The sequence below is a fragment of the Oncorhynchus gorbuscha genome, linkage group LG12 (genome assembly GCF_021184085.1).
Source record: "Oncorhynchus gorbuscha isolate QuinsamMale2020 ecotype Even-year linkage group LG12, OgorEven_v1.0, whole genome shotgun sequence".
NCBI lineage: Eukaryota > Metazoa > Chordata > Actinopteri > Salmoniformes > Salmonidae > Oncorhynchus > Oncorhynchus gorbuscha.
Genome location: NC_060184.1, coordinates 56,151,515 through 56,174,051, shown reverse-complemented (window position 1 = coordinate 56,174,051; position 22,537 = coordinate 56,151,515). Strand labels below are relative to the sequence as shown.

Below are 22,537 nucleotides of genomic sequence, written 5' to 3'. Positions count from 1 at the left end.
AGACACATACATTAAAAACTGAGCAAGTGCAACAGGTACTAAGTAAGCCCTGGGAAGTAGACATCGCATAAAGGGAATTTACGTGTTAAGGTCGCTCTGGAATTCACACCAGACACGCAGCGCTGGATGATCATCATTAATCAACAACTCAATGGTCCTTCCTCAGGTAAATTATAGAGACCATTGTATAAAAGATGTATCTACTAATCAAATACCATTATGGGACTCAAACTGTTTTACAACCAATTAAAAAACTATCAGGGATACAATTTAATTAAAGGAGTTAACCTGATATCACCTATTAAAATAAAGTCTGCTTTTGTCTCCCCCATTGTTTAGACTTCCTCACCACCAGAAATGTCTGAAACCTTCACTGCTTGATACAACTAATAGCAAACAGCAAGGTAATAACCTGTGTGTGTGTGTGTGTGTGTGTGTGTGTGTGTGTGTGTGTGTGTGTGTGTGTGTGTGTGTGTGTGTGTGTGTGTGTGTGTGTGTGTGTGTGTGTGTGTGTGTGTGTGTGTGTGTGTGTGTGTGTGTGTGTGTGTGTGTGTGTGTGTGTGTGTGTGTGTGTGTGTGCCACAGAGCTGGACATGTGGGGTGGAGCCACTATCTGTGTTCCTACTGCCTGTGATCCTACTGCCTGTGTTCCTACTGCCTGTGGTCCTACTGCCTGTGGTCCTACTGCCTGTGGTCCTACTGCCTGTGGTCCTACTGCCTGTGGTCCTACTGCCTGTGATTCTACTGCCTGTGGTCCTACTGCCTGTGTTCCTACTGCCTGTGTTCCAACTGTCTGTGTTCCTACTGCCTGTGTTCCTACTGCCTGTGTTCCTACTGTCTGTCCTCCTCGACCTCAGTCGGTGCAAGAAAGAATCAACCAGCTTGGCTGAGGCCACATCCCGGAGGATTCATGTGGTTTATACTATTCTGTCGTTTCTGAAGCAGACTAGCCATGTAGGGTACAGATGAAGAAAATGTAGCCATCTACTGCCAAGTCCATTATGGGTAAGGAATAGGGAAAGAATGATTGGTGGTTCTCCCTTACTTCACATTGGACATAGGATCATGTATAAAATCAAATGTTGAGCATATGACTGGCCCTGCTGTCTTGTAGCGACTAGTGAAATAATACAGTTTTGTCAGGCGTCCAAACGTTTTGTGGTATTTTCTGTCACTAAAAAGTTGTTTAATTTAAAAAGTATGGAAATAGGTACAGACATTCATAGTGAAAATTACTTTGTCTGGTGCAAAAGTAGCCCACTTAATTTCTATGGGTTTCCAAAATAATGGTTCAAACTGATGTGTGTTGTATTTATATTTTCCCTTTTAGTCCGAGGCTTATTATCAACCATCATTTTTTTCCCTGGTAGTTAATTAAGAAACTATTTCTGAAAATGTCTTTCTAACATGTTAACAGAGCTGAATACTCTGTTCAAAGCTCCGAAACACCTAATTCTTTGGAAATAATGCTTCACTTGTAGAAATGAAGTTAATGTGGGTGTAGAGACTGACCCTGGCTCTTTTGTATGGCAGGAGAACTTATGGGGTCTGTAGTTCTGCTACTGACCAGCAGAGGGTGGACAACCTCAACCAGGGTTAAACTAAGTGTCATCATCGTGGATGGACGTGGGGAGCACTCTAGACGCTTAAGTAAATCATGACACCTACTTACATCACCGTCCTCTTTGCAATATTTTACATTTTACTTGGAAATTAATATACATAATAATTATATTGTTTATTATAAAATGCTTGCATCAGTTACTTTTCCTCAGGACATAAAACAAAATATACTGCAATCTCATTATTATAAGACAATATAAACTAAAGGACATGATCTAATGCTAATATATGAAAATATATATTAGGGACAAATAAGGGATCCTCTAATGTGTTATTATGTGGCAGTAAAATGAAGAAGCCACCTATGCAACAAAAATGATCACATTCTAGCCGTCTTTGTAAACACTTACACAAGAGACAACCTTTGAGTGTGGTTTGCTAAGTAATAAACATGTTAATAAATGTGTCACCTAAATATTTTTTGCTAATCATCACTTAAGCCACTTATCGCCAATGCTTTATCAAAAAAAGCAGAGCACAAATTAGGGTAATTGGTAGCAGCTATGGCGACAGCATATTATATGAAACTGTTAAGTTGCCATGTATCTAATTCTAGCAAATGAGGCAGTTTGGCTTCAGCTTGTGGTTACCTACAGTGCATATGGATGGCAATTACTTGGTATGGAAACTTTACTGTATGTTCTTCAATCTGAGAGACCGCTACCATATAGGGAAATGTATTTATAACATTACTTTTTACACCTTTGTACGGACTCGGGAGAGGCGAAGGTTGAGAGCCATGCGTCCTCTGAAACACGACCCCGCCAAGTCGCACTGCTTCCTGACACACTGCTTGCTTAACCCTGAAGCCAGCCACACCAATGTGTCAGAGGAAACACCGTACAGCTGGCGACCATAGTCAGCATGCATGCGCCCCGAAAGGACATCCCGGCCGGCCAAACCCTCCCCTAACCCGGACGCCGCTGGGCTAATTGTGCGCAGCCTCACGGGTCTCCCGGTCGCAGCCGGCTGGAATACAGGGTCTGTAGTGATGCCTCTAGCACTGGTGTAGATTTCTATAACAGTTAGCTTAGCTGTGTAATATTGACATAAGCTCAGAAACACTTGTTTCAAAAAATGGTTCTGTTCTATCAGTTTCTGTGCTGATCAGTGGATAGTTGATTACCTCTGTCAAATGAACATGTTTAAAGTGATTAAAGATTAAAGTGTGTATTTGAATTTATTTTTGCAATAAAGATGGTGACGCTTCAACAATTAACATTTACAATAGGCCTATTTATAAAAACAGATAGAGCCTAATGATACACAGTATTATTTTAATAGCAGGACCCTGTGCATTCCATTATTCCACTGAAATGTATCAATTAGGCAGTTTGAGAAGGTTTGAATCCTAAGCAACATGCATACAAAATGTTTGAAGTAATAGACCCACATAGCTACTGTAGTAGGTCAAAGCTGTGTGCTGGACAACCTTGGTAGAGCATGAGTTCAGTAGACATTGTGGTGTCAATTTCCTTTCTTTTTCAGCTTCAGACCAATGCCTACTCTTCACTTCATTTCCAAGGTTTTCATATCGGAAGGTGATTATACAACATAATTATACAACATAACACAGCAATTCAGTCAAGTAAAAATACACCATAACGGAAAATGGCAACAGAAATAATGTAGTTATTAGTATTTATTTAATATTCACAGCAAAATAATCAACATGTAGCCTACCAATTAACAATTTACTGTACATACATTATTGACTGTCACTTTAGGTGGCTCGGAGAGCAATGCATGAAGTGGCACAAATTGCTCTGTGTTCTGCGCCAGCAGAGGGACTGTGCTACTTCTCTCCCTGACATCCTAGTTATACATCTTGGTGGAGACGACTTGGGACACACCAAAGGGACGGCGCTGGTGCGGCTGGTGTGCGGATTTAGAGGTGGTCATCCGAATGTTTCCCGGGACAGCGGTGGTCTTCTCTGATATCGCGCAGCGGAGGAGCTGGATGTTCCAGTGGGACCAGAAGTTAACCAAATGCATAGAGTGGGCCCAGCACGATAAACATATCAGGGAACACAATCCACCACCCAGCCATAAAGCAGTGTGTTCCTGGGATGTACCATAGGGGTTGGAGTGCATCTGACGGATGAGGGCAACAACGTATTCCTTGAGAGTTGGTCTCTCCAGTATCCACCGTTCTTCTCCTCCGTAGTAGCAAGATGGAGTAGGGTGCAATTGCGGCCCGCAATTCAGGGTGGTCCTACATGTGGGCATTCCTTCATCTGCAGGAACCTCTCTTTATACTTCTTGTGGTCCATTTTTTAGAAAAGCTAGGACTCCGGTACACAGGCGAGAGCGCTCCAGGACAGTAGGAGGCAGTAACGTGTCATAACGTTGGAGGCCAACAGCCGATAAACCCCACAGAAGAAGAGGTGGGGGTGACAACATAGGTAGCTAGCTAGCTAGGGACAACTGTAGACAGTGTCCATCCCCAAAAGTCGGGCACTATTTTTCTGCAGTTCTACTAGTTAGCTAGCAAGCTAGGACTCAGCAGGCGGGCTAGGTAGCTAGCTAGCTAACAATAGCTAGAACACCGGTAGAGAGTGTGTTTCGCGCTCCCCTCCTGTTGTGCACTGTTTCAGAAGGTCTGTTAACGATAGCAAGGGCAGGTAGGAGGACTCACATAGCAGGCGGGAGGCAACACCAGGTAGCTATGCAGGAACCAATGGGATGCTCGAATGGAACAGGCCGCAGTCGTAAGCACCACAGCCCCTGTCCATTGCCATTCAACGATGCTCTTTTAAGAGCATCCTAATCATTGAAAGTAAGCACACACCATACGTGTGTGGGGCGGTGTGTGTCGGGACTGGGAGGGGGGTGTCAACACTATACATGAAAGAGAATGCTAAAAATGTCTCCTCAAAGAGGGGCGAACCCAGGGCCTTCAGCTCTCATGGCGGTGATGGTAACGCTTACGCGACAAACCCTGTCATGAATGCATTATCTTGACACTATTTAAATGGACAGTTTGGTGAGGACAGGAAGCTTTTGTTGTTGTTCATTCCCTCGGGACTGATTGAACATTTATCTTAGTTGGTTAAAGGTTTTTTGTCTAAAACAGCCTCCCCCTTTTTCCTCCAAACATAACGAAGGTCATTAAGGCCAAACAGTTCTATTTTTGTTTTATCAGGGTTTTCATATCGGAAAGTGAGATTACACAACATATTTATTTGTCCCCATGTGCAGATGCAAACCGTAGTCTGGCGTAGTCATGGTGTTTATACTTGTGTATTATTGTTTGTACAGATGAACGTGGTACCTTCAGGCATTTGGAAATTGCTCCCAAGGATGTAACAGACTTGTGGAGATCTAAAAAATGATGATTTCTTTTGATTTTCCCATGATGTCAAGCAAAGAGGCACTGAGTTTGAAGGTAGGCCTTGAAATACATCCACAGGTACACCTCCAATTGAGTCGAATGATGTCAATTAGCCTATCAGAAGCTTCTAAAGCCATGACATCCTTTTCTGGAATTTTCCAAGCTGTTTAAAGGCACAGTCAACTTAGTGTATGTAAACTTCTGACCCACTGGAATTGTGATACAGTGAATTGCACAAAGTAGATGTCCTAACCGACTTGCCAAAACTATAGTTTGTTAAGAAACATGTGGAGTGGTTGAAAAACGAGTTTTAACGACTCCAACCTAAGTGTATGTAAACTTCTGACTTCAACTATACTCTACTCCACACACACAAGACTCATCTAAAGTGTTTAAGTCATTGTGGCAAGCAACATGTTAACATCATTATAACATCATTGCAGCGAGCAAAAACACAACTTATTATATGGCATACTGTATGTGTATTCATCGGCACACATATATACATATTAGTATACATATTAGCACGTTCCATAAGACCTTCTAAACGCATGCAATGTCGGCACACATATTAGCACTCTGGCTAAATATCCTTAGATAAATAAACATTAAAACGCAACACAGATCATTCATGTGTTGCTTTATGAAAGTCTCAATCTTCCTGAAGTACAAATGTCTGTCTATACCGCTGAAAAGACGAAGAAAAAAACTGTTCTTACTCCTAAAATAAAACAGATATTTAACTTGGCTCTGGATTACATTTAGCTTCTGATGGTAATGATATTATAAAATGACTACTGGACAAACCCCATAAATAACTCCAGTGTGTGGTTCCCAGACATATATAATACTGCCTGGGAAGTACAGGTTTACAAATGCATATTGTTGAAGGCACAAAGTATCACTACGAATTCACTTCAATCCCACTGAAAAGTATAACGTATACAAACAAAATGAAATTTGAAAGTTCTCTCATATTCTTTCTATATCATTTACATTTTAAATCCTTTTTTGGAAAAGAGAGTAACAGCTGCTTTCCTAAGAGGGAATTTTCATTAATTATCTGATGTTTTGTTAAGCTAAAAATATCTACCTGGAACTGAACTTTGCATGAATGTTTCATTTAGAGAACCACCGATTGCCCTATGAATGATCTTATTAGGGGGAACCGATTGCAGTAAAGTATATAAAAACACGGACAGAGCCAAATACTGTACCACAGCTAAGTTTCTGCTAATATTTAATATGCCTAGATCATAGTGGTACGAAATAAAGTAATTCGTATTGAATTATTATACCGAAAATCAATTTAATTTGTATAAAAAAATATATTTATCACACATTTATTTATTTTTTATTTACTACATTTGAAATGGCCGATTCATAGCTGAGAGAAGCTACCTTAGGTCATGATTATCATTAAAGTATAGGGGCCAGATATGCAATGAATGACTAACCACAATATCATATGATTGCAATTACATCATGTCATGGGCCTAAACGGTATCTATCCAAATAAACTGACCGGTAACCACAGATTGAGAGAAGGGAGAAATCCTTTCAAATCAGGCAGTAGATGGAGGTATTTCCAGTCAATCTGGGTCACTGGAGTTTTTGGTCCTTTTGTGTTTTGACACATTAATATTCACCATATGCACTGTCAGACCTTTCAGAGGCGCGTTTCATTTATGCTCTGTGGTGTGGGCAAACAGCGTGTCCAGCTGCTGCGTTTAGACAGCTCTCTTCTATCTCCTAAGCGTTGGCTCGCACATGCACCCAAACAGGCCTAGTGTGTCAGAAACAGGAATTCCACAGACCCAGGCCAACCACTTCAATAAACATCCTACTACAAAGCAGGCGCTTTAAAACAGGAGCACCTTATACAATGTATTCAGACCCTTGGATTTCTTCACATTTTATTGTGTTACAAAGTGGGATTTAATTGTCATTTTTGGTCAACAATCTACACAGAATACTCCGTAATGTCAAAGTGGAGGAAAATTTGAACATTTGTTTTATGAATAGAAATTAAATAACTAAAATATAGTCATTGCATAAGTATTCCGCTCCCTGAGTCAATACATGTAAGAAACACCTTTGGCAGCAACTAAAGCTGTCTTATTGGGTAAGTCTCTAAAAGCTTTGCACACCTGAATTGTACAATATTTTCCCAAATTCTTCAAGCTCTGTCATGATGTTGGGGATAATGGCTAGACAGCAAAGGCTTGCGATAGATTTTCAAGCAGATTTAAGTCAATACTGTAACTTGGCCACTCAGGAACATTCACTCTTCTTGGTAAGCAACTCCAGTGTAGGTTATTGTCCTGCTGAAATATGGATTCCTCGCCCAGTCTCGGGGCTAAAGCAGACTGAATCTGGCTTTCGAAAAGCTCCCCGGTCTTTGTACAGTAGTTGAATCTGTGCTTGAAAATCAACACTTGACTGAGGGACCTTACATATGTTGTATGTAGGGGGGACAGAGGAAGGGGTAGTCATTTAAAAATCATGTCAACCCCTATCATTTCTCACAGAGTGAGTCCATTATTATGTGATTTGTTAAACTACATTTAGGCTTGTCTAAACAAATTGGCTGAATACTTATGCAACAACTATATTTTAGTTATGAATGTATTTATCCACCCCCCAAAAATATTGTTTTCTTCCACTTTGACATTACAGAATATTTATTTTGTAACAATAAAATGTGAGGAAATCCAAGGGGTCTGAATACTTTTGCAATGTAATGCATATTTTTTCCAACGTCAGTTTGTCGACAATGACATAAAATGTACGCAAAGCAGGCATGTGGAATTATGTTAAGGTGATAACATTATGTTTCTCTCAGGTGACATTAGCATTAATGTTAACATTATTATTGTGACTATTACAATACAACAGACACAGAGAAATACCTTAAAGGCATTACAACTTTTTAGACAATTGAAAAAATATTGACTCAACTCCTCATAAAAAATTATTGTACGGATCACAGGAAAATAACCTGGATTTTTTCCCCCTGTCTGTTGTGGACTGCTGGCCTGCTAGAATAGTACATGTTTTCGAAACAGAAGAACTTATTTTCAGTCAAATACCCAAAGCAGAGGAGGGCCGGGCCTCTACAGGCTTTACTGTACTGTACCTTGAGGTACTTGACCAGTTTCTGGATCTGCCAGTACTCTGAGGGCAGGTCTGTGTTGCTCTCCGTGCGGCGCTCTGGCTGCTCCTCATCCTCCTCACTCTCTGATGAACTCTCACTGAAGTCATCGGCGCCACCAGCTCCTCCCGGGGTCTTACTGAGGAGCAAGACCCAGCAGGAGATAACAATCAACATCTAGGCTGTGTGTTCATACTCATACACAAGAAGAGTTTCAATGTCGGCATGTGATAACAAAATATGAAGATTAATGTTTACTTTTGTCATTTAAAATAACTGAAAGGTTATTCTATACAAAAATCCCTATCTAGACCTAGTGTGTGTAATAACTATACAAGGACTGGATGGTCTTCAGAAATAGATGGGAGCGGTTGAGGGTAGCAGAAAGGTTAGGAGTACAAACAAACAAAAGATAACTCTTGTAAAATAGATTGTGTCCCTAAAATGTATATACTATGTATAAGGTGGTAGGGTTAGTGGAAAACAATAAAGGAAAATATATTTTTTAAAGATCTGTGTATATCGCTGCAAAATGCCGTGGTAGCCATGCTGGTTAAGTGTGCCTTGAATTCTAAATAAATCAGACAGTGTCACCAGCAAAGCAACCCCACACCATCACACCTCCTCCACCATGCTTCACGGAGGGAACCACACATGTGGAGTTCATCCGTTCACCTAGTCTGCATCTCACAAAGACAGTGCTTGGAACCCAAAATCTCAAAGTTGGACTCCACATTCCACTGGTCTAATGTCCATTGCTCATGTTTCTTGGCCCAAGCAAGCCTCTTCTTATTGGTGTCCTTTAGTAGTGGTTTCTTTGCAGCAATTCAACCATGAAGACCTGATTCCTGCAGTCTCCTCTGAACAGTTGATGTTGAGATGTGTTATACATGAACTCTGTGAAGCATTTATTTCGGCTGGATTCTGAGGATGGTAACTCTAATGAACTTAAGCCTCTGCAGCAGAGGTAACTTTGGATCTTCCTTTCCTGTGGCGGTCCTCATGAGAGCCAGTTTTATAATAGTGCTTGATGGTTTTGCGACTGCACTTGAGGAAACTTTAAAAGTTCTTGACATTTTTTCCGCATTGACATGTCTTAAAGTAATGATGGACTGTTGTTTCTCTTTGCTTATTTGAGCTGTTCTTGCCATAATATGGACTTGGTCTTTTAGGGATATCTTCTGTTTACCACCCCTACCTTGTCACAACACAACTGATTGGCTAAAACGCATTAAGAAGAAAATAAATTCCACAAATGAACTTTTAACAAAGGCACACCTGTTAATTGAATTGTATTCCATGTGACTATCTCATGAAGGTGGTTGAGAGAATGCCAAGAGTGTGCAAAGCTGTCATCAAGGCAAAGGGTGGCTACTTTGAAGAATCTCAAATATAACTTATCTTTTGATTTGCTTTAACACTTTTCTGGTTACTACATGATTCCATATGTGTTATTTCATAGTGTTGATGTCTTCACTATTATTCTACAATGTAGAAAATACTCATAAATAAAGAAAAACTCTTAAATGAGTAGGTGTGTCCAAACTTTTGACTGGTACTGTATATATTTACAAAGAAAATATATGACGATTGGAAATGATGCAGATAATTAAATTGATGGAAGCTACAATTTATATGCAATAGTAAAGCTGATCTATCCCCTAAAATAATTAACTATACAAGTACATACACAGGAAGGATTTAAATAACTGTAATTATACACATAACAATATTTGAAGATTCTCCATTTAAAATAACGGCAATGTTATTCTATGCAACAAGCACCATTAAATTAAATGGAAGTGTCAGGTTTGAACGTCCTCGAGATCTAAGCAGCAGCAACCAGGCATAAAGTGAGAGAGAGGGTCCGAAAGTAATGGGGGAACTGGAGTATTCATCATCATACTACACAGAGCGGGCCTCTCTCTACCGTCGCCTTCCTTCCATACACGCAAACAGAAATGCAGATGGATTTTAAAGTCAGCTGGGCCACTCAAATAAGTGTATCATTAAAACGGCGCACCGCAGAGCAATGAAATTTGGTACACGTTCTTATGGGTCCGCGGGGAGATGGTTCCCATGTACACAGATAGAATTTCCAGAGAAGGCCATTATCAGAGGAAACCAGCCGATATGACCGTTTCCCAGGCAGCGTAGCAGAGCCATGATAAACACTGAACCAAGCCTTAATTAAGCAGTGAAGCACGGTCCCTGTGTCTGTTATCACTACTGTCCATAAGTAATGTCAGTAGGCTCCCTGAGGGAAAGGGGGATACCTAGTCACTTGCACAACTGAATGCATTTAACAAGTTGCAAGTTGGAAAAAAGCGGCAGAACAGTGTCTACAGTCGACCCAGTAACTTTACTAGAGGTCCTGTATATACTGGCTTGTCACAATTATGGGGACAGCTGGAAAACTCGCTGCCAGGCGCCAGAGGAAAAACAGGGAAGGTGTACATCAGACCCATACATTATCTTATATAATAATACTTATAATCCACAGAGAATATCATCCTAGATCAAAAGAGTGTTGCCAATCTTTTCTTTCTGTCAACTCAGCAATCTCCTGTTCTGTCGGCTGCTGCTTTCTCTGCTCTACTGTGGAAGCTCTGTCATTTGTGCAGCGCAGGAAGAGAAATCCCCATCATGTGGCTTACGTTTTATTAGACGACTGCCGACCAGGTAAGGAGGACACAGAGACATCGGCTTTCTTCTGCATCTTCTCCCGTGCCTCGGCTAACTTTTCACTCACTGCATTCTTTTGGGATTTCTTGTCATCTGCTTCACTAAAAAAAAAGAAATAAAATAAAAGGCACACATCATTACCCATTTGTCTGTTTTTAAATAGTTATTTATCGTAACATAACATCATCATCATCTAAGGCATTGAGGGAGAGAAGAGAGACGCAGGGATTTTAGGCTTTCTTAGCCGTTTCAGGCACTTTTATCTGGAGCCAGTTGCCTCTTAAAAATGGGGACACTTATCACAAGGTGCAGCTGCAAATACTCAAACCCCGGCTAGATCTATTTATCAATCAAAGAACATATGCGATAGATCATTTCTGTGAATTTATCCTCCCGCGCCCAAGTTTTCGGTCTATAATTGAGCTGAGGGGTTCAACACAGTGAACACAACCATTAGCTGGGATCGTCCAGATAATCAGGAATATTTGTGGCCCTCCCTTAAATGTATGAGCCATATAAAACCATATCTTTATAATGTGTGACTGCTGGCATGTGGAGAAGACACAATGAGACAAACGCAGCCATCGGAGTGCTTGACTCCAGCATCACTCCCTTCTTACTTAAAAGCTTCAAATCTATTGGAGCAGAAAGTTCCCGCCACGCTTATCACATGCATTGCAATATTTCAAGGACATTGTATATCAGGGTGGAATTATCACGTACTCATAAGGAGACGCGAGACCGAGGTTCTTCCATTTCAAAGATGGTTCTAATTTCTTTTTGCCGCCTGGCTTGTTTTGCACAAGCTGTTGTCTCGCCTTCTCATGCACATTCTTTTCCTGATGCTCGTAAGACCTCTGGGGTTGGCCTTGTTCCTCTGCATCAACCAATTCCACATGTTGGACCTTTTGTGTTGGAGGTTCTTCTTGAACGGCAAAATCCTGTTGAGGGGGAAAAAAGACATGAGGAAATAGGACCTCTCTTAATTTGCACCAAAATGCTAGCAGTGAAATAAATTTGGGTCGTAAAATTATATGGACTTGGGTCGCTAAAAAAGTTCTTCCTCTGAATGATTGTTCTTTTAACAAAGTTTTCGGGCCTATTGTGATTCCTTTAAGTTATAAAGCATATTTTCCATTGTACATCTGATACGTTGCCTCTTTATTCATTTATTTGAGAGACATCACACACTGGTGTCTGAAAGAGTGTCGTTCAGTTCTTCTCAGCCCAAGAAGAACCCTATAAAAAAACGAATCAGGGTTATAAGTCTGTATCTGGGACTGTTCATGATAAAAACCGTACTTTCTCATCATTCCAAGCAGCAGAATAACAATTCAGCCTTTATTACTGAGCGAAAGGGAATAAAATGACACATTCCCAGTGCTTTACAACACAGAAGAGGTCCCCCTCTATTAATTGGCTGAACAATATCAAACGTTTATTGTTTCTTTACATTCCTCACGCTAAAACCTTGCAGTTTGGCATAGAGAAAGTAGAGCCTTTGTGTCACTGTTATTCAAAGATGATTTTTAAAGTTTCTGAAGGTCTTTTTACCCAACTTTACAACCTAACATAAGAATGCCAACAAGACACACATGAATGGATTGCAGGCAGGGAACGTTTTATAATCACAGACACCTGCTAGGCAGAAAATTGTTCGCCTCAGACTGCCATGGCTCCCAATGAGCTCATTTTTGATTTGTGATTTTCAGAAGTAAAAGGGAAAAATAATTAACATGGAATACTACGGCTGTGTTCGTACGTTCGGCCCAACCACGCTCGGCCACTTTTCAAAAGGCTTGTGTGTCTTAGAACCCAGAGTGACCTTCCAGCTACTGCAGGCCAATTCAGTCCACCGTGGCTGCATTTCAGGTGTCCAACCTTACCTCTTTTTACGATACCTGAAATGGACAAACTCCATATGCTAAGACCGAAGGAAACATTCCAAAGTCTATGGCACACGACAGCAGCGCACACAGCACAGGGACGGGCTCTGTCAGAGCAGTTAGAGGGCCAACAAACAAGTGCACAGACACTTTAAGCAAGTCTGACGCCTGCCTGCCTGCAACTCTCCTCAGACTTCTCTTTTTTTTTACTACAGCTGACTTCCAAATCATTGGAACAATTATTATTTTTGTGCCACGTTCCAAGCCCTCACTGAGACACCTGAGACTCCAAATATTTACACATTTTATGGACTTGTATCAATAATGACTTGCTCCACACAGTGATGGAAAATCAGAAGAGGTGCAACAAATGTGCAGCTGTCAGCTAATGGGTGACTGTCAGCTAATGGGTAACTGTCAGCTAATGGGTGACTGTCAGCTAATGGGTGACTGTCAGCTAATGGGTAACTGTCAGCTAATGGGTAACTGTCAGCTAATGGGTGGCTGTCAGCTAATGGGTAACTGTCAGCTAATGGGTGACTGTCAGCTAATGGGTAACTGTCAGCTAATGGGTGACTGTCAGCTAATGGGTGACTGTCAGCTAATGGGTAACTGTCAGCTAATGGGTAACTGTCAGCTAATGGGTGGCTGTCAGCTAATGGGTAACTGTAAGCTAATGTGTAGCTGTCAGCTAATGGGGTAGCTGTCAGCTAATGGGTAACTGTCAGCTAATGGGTAACTGTCAGCTAATGTGTAGCTGTCAGCTAATGGGTAGCTGTCAGCTAATGGGTAACTGTCAGCTAATGGGTAACTGTCAGCTAATGGGTGGCTGTCAGCTAATGGGTAGCTGTCAGCTAATGGGTAGCTGTCAGCTAATGGGTAGCTGTCAGCTAATGGGTAGCTGTCAGCTAATGGGTAACTGTCAGCTAATGGGGTAGCTGTCAGCTAATGGGTAACTGTCAGCTAATGGGTAACTGTCAGCTAATGGGTAACTGTCAGCTAATGGGTAGCTGTCAGCTAATGGGTGGCTGTCAGCTAATGGGTAGCTGTCAGCTAATGGGTAGCTGTCAGCTAATGGGTAGCTGTCAGCTAATGGGTAGCTGTCAGCTAATGGGTAACTGTCAGCTAATGGGGTAGCTGTCAGCTAATGGGTAACTGTCAGCTAATGGGTAACTGTCAGCTAATGGGTAGCTGTCAGCTAATGGGTAGCTGTCAGCTAATGGGTAGCTGTCAGCTAATGGGTAGCTGTCAGCTAATGGGTAACTGTCAGCTAATGGGGTAGCTGTCAGCTAATGGGTAACTGTCAGCTAATGGGTAACTGTCAGCTAATGGGTAACTGTCAGCTAATGGGTAACTGTCAGCTAATGTGTAACTGTCAGCTAATGTGTAACTGTCAGCTAATGGGTAGCTGTCAGCTAATGTGTAACTGTCAGCTAATGGGTAGCTGTCAGCTAATGTGTAACTGTCAGCTAATGGGTAGCTGTCAGCTAATGTGTAACTGTCAGCTAATGGGTAGCTGTCAGCTAATGTGTAACTGTCAGCTAATGGGTAGCTGTCAGCTAATGTGTAACTGTCAGCTAATGGGTAGCTGTCAGCTAATGTGTAACTGTCAGCTAATGTGTAACTGTCAGCTAATGGGTAGCTGTCAGCTAATGTGTAACTGTCAGCTAATGGGTAGCTGTCAGCTAATGTGTAACTGTCAGCTATTGGGTGACTGTCAGCTAATGTGTAACTGTCAGCTATTGGGTGACTGTCAGCTAATGGGGTAGCTGTCAGCTAATGGGTAACTGTCAGCTAATGTGTAACTGTCAGCTAGTGGGTGGCTGTCAGCTAATGTGTAACTGTAAGCTAATGTGTAGCTGTCAGCTAATGTGTAACTGTCAGCTAGTGGGTGGCTGTCAGCTAATGTGTAGCTAATGGGTAGCTCTCCCACTCCGTGTGGAGAGTGAAAATGACAGCAGAGATAGATTGATTTCAGGACATTTGAATTGCATTTTTGTGTGTGATCGCGCATGCAAAACACAGACAACTAGTCCAATTTCCAATCACGTTGTAATTTTCAGAACGAGTCAGTCCAACACTTGTTCTGTCAGTCCAACACACCAAGGAAGGGAGTAGCATTATGCGGTATGCTTCCCAGGTGCTGCACTCTTCTCCTCTGGCTGCCTCTTGCTTATTTGATTGAGAATGTCTGATCTAATAAAACTGTGAAAAAAAACCCGCTTCCACGACGCTGGGTAGATCATGTTCAGAGATTGGTGTTGTTATCTTTGGCTATCACCCTGCCAAGCTTCATGTTGACTTGGATCACAACCATTTTGGGCTCTTGGTGATACAATCAGAGAGCAGGTCCCGGCCGGAGCGGTTTCAGACGTACATTTTTTTGTCCTCAAGATTGAATGCAATTACTTTTTTGCTGTATGTCTGAACAAGTTACAGATATTCCACCAATCAATGCAAAAGGCTTTTTATCTGCAATCAGCATTCACTGAGTCAAGCTGACCCTTTCTCATATAAGAAGTGTGCTTCAGTATTGCAGAGGGAAAATCCTTTGGTGGGGTGTAAAAAGGCCAGAAAGACATTGCCTGATTTGAGTGCAAAACACTCTCTTTATATCACCTCACCGTCACAATTCAATGTTTTTCTACATAACTGTAGCAACTTCAAAGGGAAAAAGGAAGTAGGCAGAGATATCCTGTGACTTGATTTGTATCTCAGCTACCTCATTTACACTAGTGTTTTACGGCCTACTGTCCAACATCCTCAGACCGACAGGTTCAACCTCATGGCATCACTCCTCACAGACACGGGGCTCATAAAACATTAAAGCCTGGATGGCCATTTTACACAGCACAGCACAGCACAGCGGCCTGGCACTGCTCATTGGGGTTTATACTGCCTCACTTACCCGCCACTTAACCTAACCTGTCTTTCTGTGGCACTAAGTCACACTGACTGGCCAAGCACAATTCAATTGAAAGTAATGAGGCGGCTCTTTCTCCTTGATAATATCGTTATTTCCAAATGGGGAGAACAATGGTTGTTATAGGCCACTGTAGTAACATGATGTAAATGGTAAATGTCTCGGGAACGGCCATGGATTATGGAGGAGGGGCTATTAAGGCAGATCGTACTTCAGACAACTCTTGTATGTCAAACAAGACATTTCCTTTGTCTTAAGCTATTGTCCATAAAGCAAGCACGGACTTACCAGTTCCTGAAATTGTGTGGGAAAAGACTAAATATATGCTTTACATTTGCAAACTACAATATATTAGTGTGACAACGTCCCACTGGTTGAGTTGTCAAGTAATGTGAATTCAACGTGAAATCAACAAAACATTTCACCATGTCATTGGATTGAGGTAAAAAGTTGGGTGGGGAAAAACACAAAATTCTCTTACGTTGGTGATTTTTTTGCAAATCTAATTAGTTTTCCACATTGATTCAACGTCCTCACATAGAAATTTTGTTGTTGAAGTGACATGGAAACAACGTTGATTCAACCAGTGGGCTCCTCATTTTAAAGAGCAAGATTTACAGAAAGGGGTAAAAGGATATCAGTTTTAATCACATTTCCGTTCCAATAGCTCAAGGACAGAATTATCGTGAATATAAACCAGCCCAGGAGAAACCAGCAAGAGCAACAATGACCATAGTCTTTGCTAACAGAAATGAACAATTTAAAGTGGGAAAACACTATTTGTTTAGCTAGAATACTTTGTTGTAACTACTCATCAGACAGTCCAAATAGACTCGAGGAAACTAATAAATACTCAATATACTTGTTGAATCAATTAAATAAAACATTGTGTCTTTTCCTAGAACATAAATAAATATACAAAGTTTCTCCGTAAATATTTGGCCCCTGTAACTGTATAGCTAGCATGCCTGTAAATTATACGGCATTTTCCAACAGTACATTATCGAGTCACTCGTGACAAAAAATATGTCCAGATATTCAGATGATAAACACATTTTTTCCCACCACAGCTTGAAGTCATTATTGGGGTGATTTGTTAATTCATCAAATCACTTAAGCAGGAAACAGCACTACTGAATGAATCACTGGCATTTCAGGGCAACACATGACTCTGTCTGTGTGAGTAACTGGACTGTTTTTTTGTGGGTTTTTTTTTACATTCTTTTCAACTGGTGTGATTTGGAAAGTAAGGTTAGGTAGTGCTGCAATAGTTTCAGAGAGTTCTCACTGTGCACCGTGACAACCAGACACTAGCTCACCGGGGAGGACAAGCGCAGACACTGATTCACAATCCTAAACGCACTCTACTATGCATTACATTACGTCATCGATGATTAGTTCGAATGCATACTGCTTCGTGGGGTTATCGGCAGAGCAAATATTACTCTGAGAAAACCCGCAACCTGCTTCACGTGAAACCCTACCTGTTTATTTATGTTCTCTGCAAAATGGGGAGACTTGCTTTTCAGAAGGGTTACCAGGTCTCTGTAGACATCGCTTGTTCTGTCATAGGCATTTTCCTCACCCTCCTGCCTTATGCCCTGTGAAGACCAAGATGACATTTTATGTATCAGATCAATACTACTAATACATAATACCATGAAGCTATTCACTGTTACTGGCAGAGACCCCTAGAGACTAACTATAGGCTCAGTTGAATATCTGTCAGAACAACGGAGGTTAGAGAGGGTCAAAGTATCAAAACGCAACTTCACAGGCTGGAATTCAAAACCAGTGTGCACCGCCTGCACCCACATTATGTTCAACTGTAATCTTTTAGGTGTCATTTTTGTAAATATGCCATCAATGTCCTACATGTTGGAACACGGGTTTCAGTGTCCTGAATTGAACCATTTCCAGGTGAGCGGACGGGGAGACAGGAAATGTACTAACTCGGGCAATCAGGCAGTGACGGAGAGAGTGAAAGACGCTGAGGCATGTCAAATGTTTCCTTATGATTAATTGCAGACACGTTAAGGTCAATGGGGTGGTTGTAAATGTTTAACAACACAGGGCAAACTTGGAATTCGACCATACAGCTAACGCTACTTCAGTACATAAATCGCAAAACTTTTCAGTGACACTTACCTAATGTTTTGGAAACTTTACGGGCTATCATTAACAGAAACGTTCTATATCATAAACATTTAGATTAAGATGATTTTTAACATGCCGTGCTTGTTCATAACAATTGGCAAACATTCTGTGCTAAAATATCTTGACTATTAATTGACCGATGCCTAAAGCATTTATGACAAAACACATCCTGTAGACTAAAAATAATATCTAATGCGGAGAATGGAATACTGTTGACTGAAACTCACTTTATGTAAACTGAAACGAGAGGAGAAAATAGAGAGCGTTTCTTGATAGAGGATTTCTGTTTGACAGTTCAGTCATAATCCACAACTAATTTGCTTCTCAGTCTACTGGAAACTGGTGGTGATTCAGTGACACTACTCTATCTCTAGCTATCTTACCCCGTTGAGAAAGACTCCAGCTGTGCTGCAGGTGATGTGCAGGGGCTGAGTGTCACACGGCTTTATCACTAGGTAGCAGATCTCACCATGCACCTGCCTCCAAGGAGGAGTTCGACAGCCATTGGTGAACTCATAATCTGCAGAGAAATAAGAAGAGCATACCAGAGCATGTCAGTTCAGTGTACAATGTACATTAAATCAATAGGATTTAACCATACAGTAGTAATGTCTCTACAGGGAATTAGGCCACATTGTGAGTTTTCCCTGAAGGTACAGAACGTATGAGGGGATCGAGGATTAGAGGGAAAATACAGATCCAATACGGGTTCAAAGTGTGCAGCATCACAGGAGAAATCCTCGCTGTTCCCTGAGCCGCCAGCGAGGACGACGGATCAACTCCACCTCAGAGAGAGCAGTACAGGGGCTGGCATCCCAAATGGCACTCTATTCCATATTTACTGCACTACTTTTGACCAGGGCCCATAGGGCTCAGGTCAAAATGAGTGCACTAAATACTAACAGAACAGGGTGCCATTTGGGACGCAGTACAGGTCTGAAGACAGAAGACCAGGTTATTTAGAGCTCGCTGTGATTTCACTCCCTGATAAATCATCCTCTGAAAACAGCTACCCCGCAGAGCATCGTGACACACATACCACCTTATTTTAATGTGCTCGATATGACAGGTTGGAGACTATTTGCATAGAAGTTTTTTTTTCAAAAGACTGCATTTATCACTGGGGTGGTGCGTTTTCCACTGAACGGTTAATTGTTATGTCATCGCAAATGTGCCGCGCCGCCTGAGGCAAGTGAAACAATTGATTGTCTCACTACATCTGACATGTATAATGACTAACATGTTTTTCAGGGTTGAACACAGATATTCTGTATATCCCAGTATTACCCTCTAATAGCAAAAGAAAGAATATGGGAAAGATAACTCAAACCTGATGTGTATTGAACAGACGTCAACACCCTTTTCTCCCCTTCACTGCAGAAGCTTTTCAGCAGCTCAACATCATTCTTCACTGCGGCAGGACTGAGCCTAACCTCCCTGTACAAAAAAAACAAAAACAAATACAGACAATTAATCTTGGGCCCATTTGTGGTTGTTCTGTCTGGTAAGAAACTGTTTTTTAATCAGTGAAACCCATATGTTTGGACTTGTCTGAAGTGGGAGTGGGAGTGGGAGTGTGAATTAAGATAGATTGATTTGTTATTGATAGAGATTGCAGACAGAGTGAGGAGGAGGAAGGAAAGGCACCCACTGGGAGATCTGCTTGAGGGAGTTGCTGAGGAGCTGAGTGTCCAGCTGCTGCAGTAGGATGATCAGCTTCACTTTGATCTCAGTCTCCTTGGCCTGGTCCCCCTCCTTTACCTCCTCCAGGAGACGCAGCACAGAGCTGTCCTCCCCCTCCACTGTGGCGAAGCTAGGTCCCAGCATCTTCGCAACAGGGTCTCTGTTGGCTACAAATTACAGTAAAAATGGTTAAATCCATACATTTTTTTTCTTCACTTTTCACGTTTATTTTGCCAGATTGTCCCATTGAGGTCAAGCGATGTTCGCCTATTTTAAGAACGTCCAGGCCTAGGGTATTATAGACATACAGTAGATTCATGTTTTCTTTTCTCAAACTAACATAGCTATTAGCAAGTACCACATTATGGCTTGGAGGGTACAGTAAATATGACTGAAGAATTGCAAACATAATCTGATGCCAGTTTCTAATTGGATGAAAGCAGACGATAACAAGGAGGACAAACAAATGATGCCTGTGGCTTATGGGAAGTATGCAGCTTTGACTATTTAGGATGCAAATGGGATGCAAAGTCTCATTCTGTGGTTGACATGGTTTTACCTTCCAGGCAAGCTCGGACCTCCTTGAGCTTCTTATCCGTTGCCAGCTGCACTATTTTGGACAGCTGACTGAAGCTGTGCACAGAAATGCTCGGAGGGGTGAGCTGCAACATAGGATGCCCATCCCTGTCTGTTTCCTGTGACTTTACAGCCGGGCCACTTTAAATAGAGAAACACACATATTTTTAAGCATAAACTGGTCAACAAGCACACCGTTTTCCTTCTCTATCTAGGCCTAGATACTTTTTCCATTCTGTGTCTATGCTAATGTCATAAATATGCTTTTCGGGAAGGAAAGGGGAATGTTCTCAGAGTTAACAAATGCGCACTTTTGTTATCAGTGAAATCTACAGTAAATGCACCTGTTTGATTTCCCTTAGAGAAAAAACACGTGTTTTGCATGTGATCACGTGATCTTAGTTGCAGCTAATGTGATAACATGTAAAAGCAACATGCACAGAAAATTGGCCAGTTTGACCCAGAGTGGATTCTTCCATGTAACATTTCTAGTGTTGAGTCAGGTGTTAACTCTGTAAGTGTGAAATTAACACTCACTGGTGTAAAAGAACCCCAGTGTTGGTGGTAATAAGAAATGTTAAACCAAAACCACGGCCATCATTATCTTATTTCCCAGCATGCTCTATTGCAGGTTGATTATTAGAATCGTTTGTTTCAATATCTAAGTTTTTTTTACATGTATATTGATTGATTAATTCATCTTATGCTACTCAAATATAAATAGCATACATTTTCTAAACTAATCCAATCTGTTACTTGGACTTATTGCACCCGTTATGTGAATTGGTTGTTCCAGTTTCTCTTTTTAAGTTAGTCTCATAGACAAAAAATACGTTTTAAAAGTATAATATTGAGCTGACAGACAGGATAGAGGTGGTGGAGTGGCCATTTCTATAAAACATATTTTCTCTGGCTCTTTACTGAAATCCATGTCTCTTGCTAAAGAAATGACCATAATAACGAGCTACTATCTTTAAGACTTTGTCTTGGGAAAAATGTATCCATAACTGTTAAAGGGATTTATCGTCCTCCTTCAGGTAAACCTCTTTGGTAAATGTACAACTTTGCTCTTTTTTATCTGAGAAATGTATGTAAAATGTAAAGCAATGAGGGTTTAGGCCTGAGCATAGAACTAGTACAGCAACCACTTCAGTTGTTAATGGTCTTGTCAATGCTTTAGACACCTAAATGACATGTGCTGCTTTGTTTGTGGACCTGGCAAAAGATTTTGATACTGTTGATCATGCTATTTTATTGAATAAGTTGTCCTCGATAGGCCTGAGCTCTGACGTGTGTGAATAGTTTAATGATTATCTTAGTGACAGAGCTCAGGCCATCGTGATTGATGGGGTTATGTCTGCATTTCTTGATGTACATAAAGGTGTACCACAGGGGTCAATTTTGGGACCTGTTCTCTTCACTATTTAAATAAACACCATTAATCCATCTGTAACAAATTGTAAACTTCATCTACAGTGCCTTGATAATGTATTTTCCCCCTTTTCTGATTTTCTCTATTTTTGCATATTTGTTATACTAAGTGTTATCAGATCTTCAACCAAAACATAATATTAGATAAATGGAGCCTAACAAAACAAATGGATACTTCTTTACTTAATTAACAAAGTTATGCAACACCCAATTCCACAGTGTGAAAAAGTAATTGCCCCCTTACACTCAATAACTGGTTGTGACACCTTTAGCTGAAATGACTGCAACCAAACACTTCCTGTAGTTGTTGATCAGTCTCTCACATCACTGTGGAGGAATTTTGGCCCACTCTTACATGCAGAACTGCTTTTTTCAAGTCCTGCCACAACATCTCAATTGGGATTAGGTCTGGACTTTGACTAGGGCATTTCAAAACTTCAAATGTGTTGCTTTTTAACCATTTTCATGTAGACTTCATTGTGTGTTTTGGATCATTGTCTTGCTGCATGATCCAAATTAGCTTCAGTTTCAGCTCATGAACAGATGCCCTGACTTTCTCCTGTAGAATTCTCTGATGCAGAGTGGAATCCATGATTCCTTCTATTAAGGCAAGTCGTCCAGTTCCTGAGGCAGCAAAGCATCCACAAACCATCACACTACCACCACCATGCTTGACCATTGGTATGAGGTTCTTACTGTGGAATGCAGGGTTTGGTTTTTGCCAGACATAATGGGACCCATCTCATCCAAAATGTTGACTCAAGTTTGTCAAAAAGCACCTGGATGATCATCAAAACTCTTGGAAAATATTCTATGGACAGACGAGTAAAAAGTATTTTTTTTTGGACGACATGGGTCCAATATATATTTGTGTATAATGTGCATATTCACAAGTGCATTCTGAAAGTATTCAGATCCCTTGACTTTTTCCACATTTTGTTACATAACAGCCTTATTCTAAAATTGATTAACCCCCCCCCCCCATCAATCTACACACAATACCCCATAATGACAAGGCAAAAACAGATTTTTTGATGTTTTGCAAAAAAAAAATTTTTTTATTAAATAAAAATGTAATATCACAT

At 41.0% G+C, this 22,537-nt stretch overlaps 1 protein-coding gene across 2 annotated transcripts in view; it reads right to left on the bottom strand.

Annotated features, from left to right (window-relative positions):
* Positions 1-22,537, bottom strand: part of odad2 (outer dynein arm docking complex subunit 2) — a 77,480-nt gene that overhangs the window by 43,846 nt on the left and 11,097 nt on the right. For both annotated transcript variants that reach the window (XM_046292389.1, XM_046292388.1), the window contains exons 3-10: positions 20,005-20,162; positions 19,414-19,612; positions 19,093-19,199; positions 18,146-18,282; positions 17,090-17,206; positions 11,520-11,737; positions 10,769-10,897; positions 8,097-8,250 (exon numbers count right to left, since the gene is read on the bottom strand). In XM_046292389.1, the coding sequence (XP_046148345.1) occupies positions 8,097-8,250; positions 10,769-10,897; positions 11,520-11,737; positions 17,090-17,206; positions 18,146-18,282; positions 19,093-19,199; positions 19,414-19,612; positions 20,005-20,162 (1,219 nt within the window). The remainder of the gene's footprint in view (positions 1-8,096; positions 8,251-10,768; positions 10,898-11,519; positions 11,738-17,089; positions 17,207-18,145; positions 18,283-19,092; positions 19,200-19,413; positions 19,613-20,004; positions 20,163-22,537) is intronic.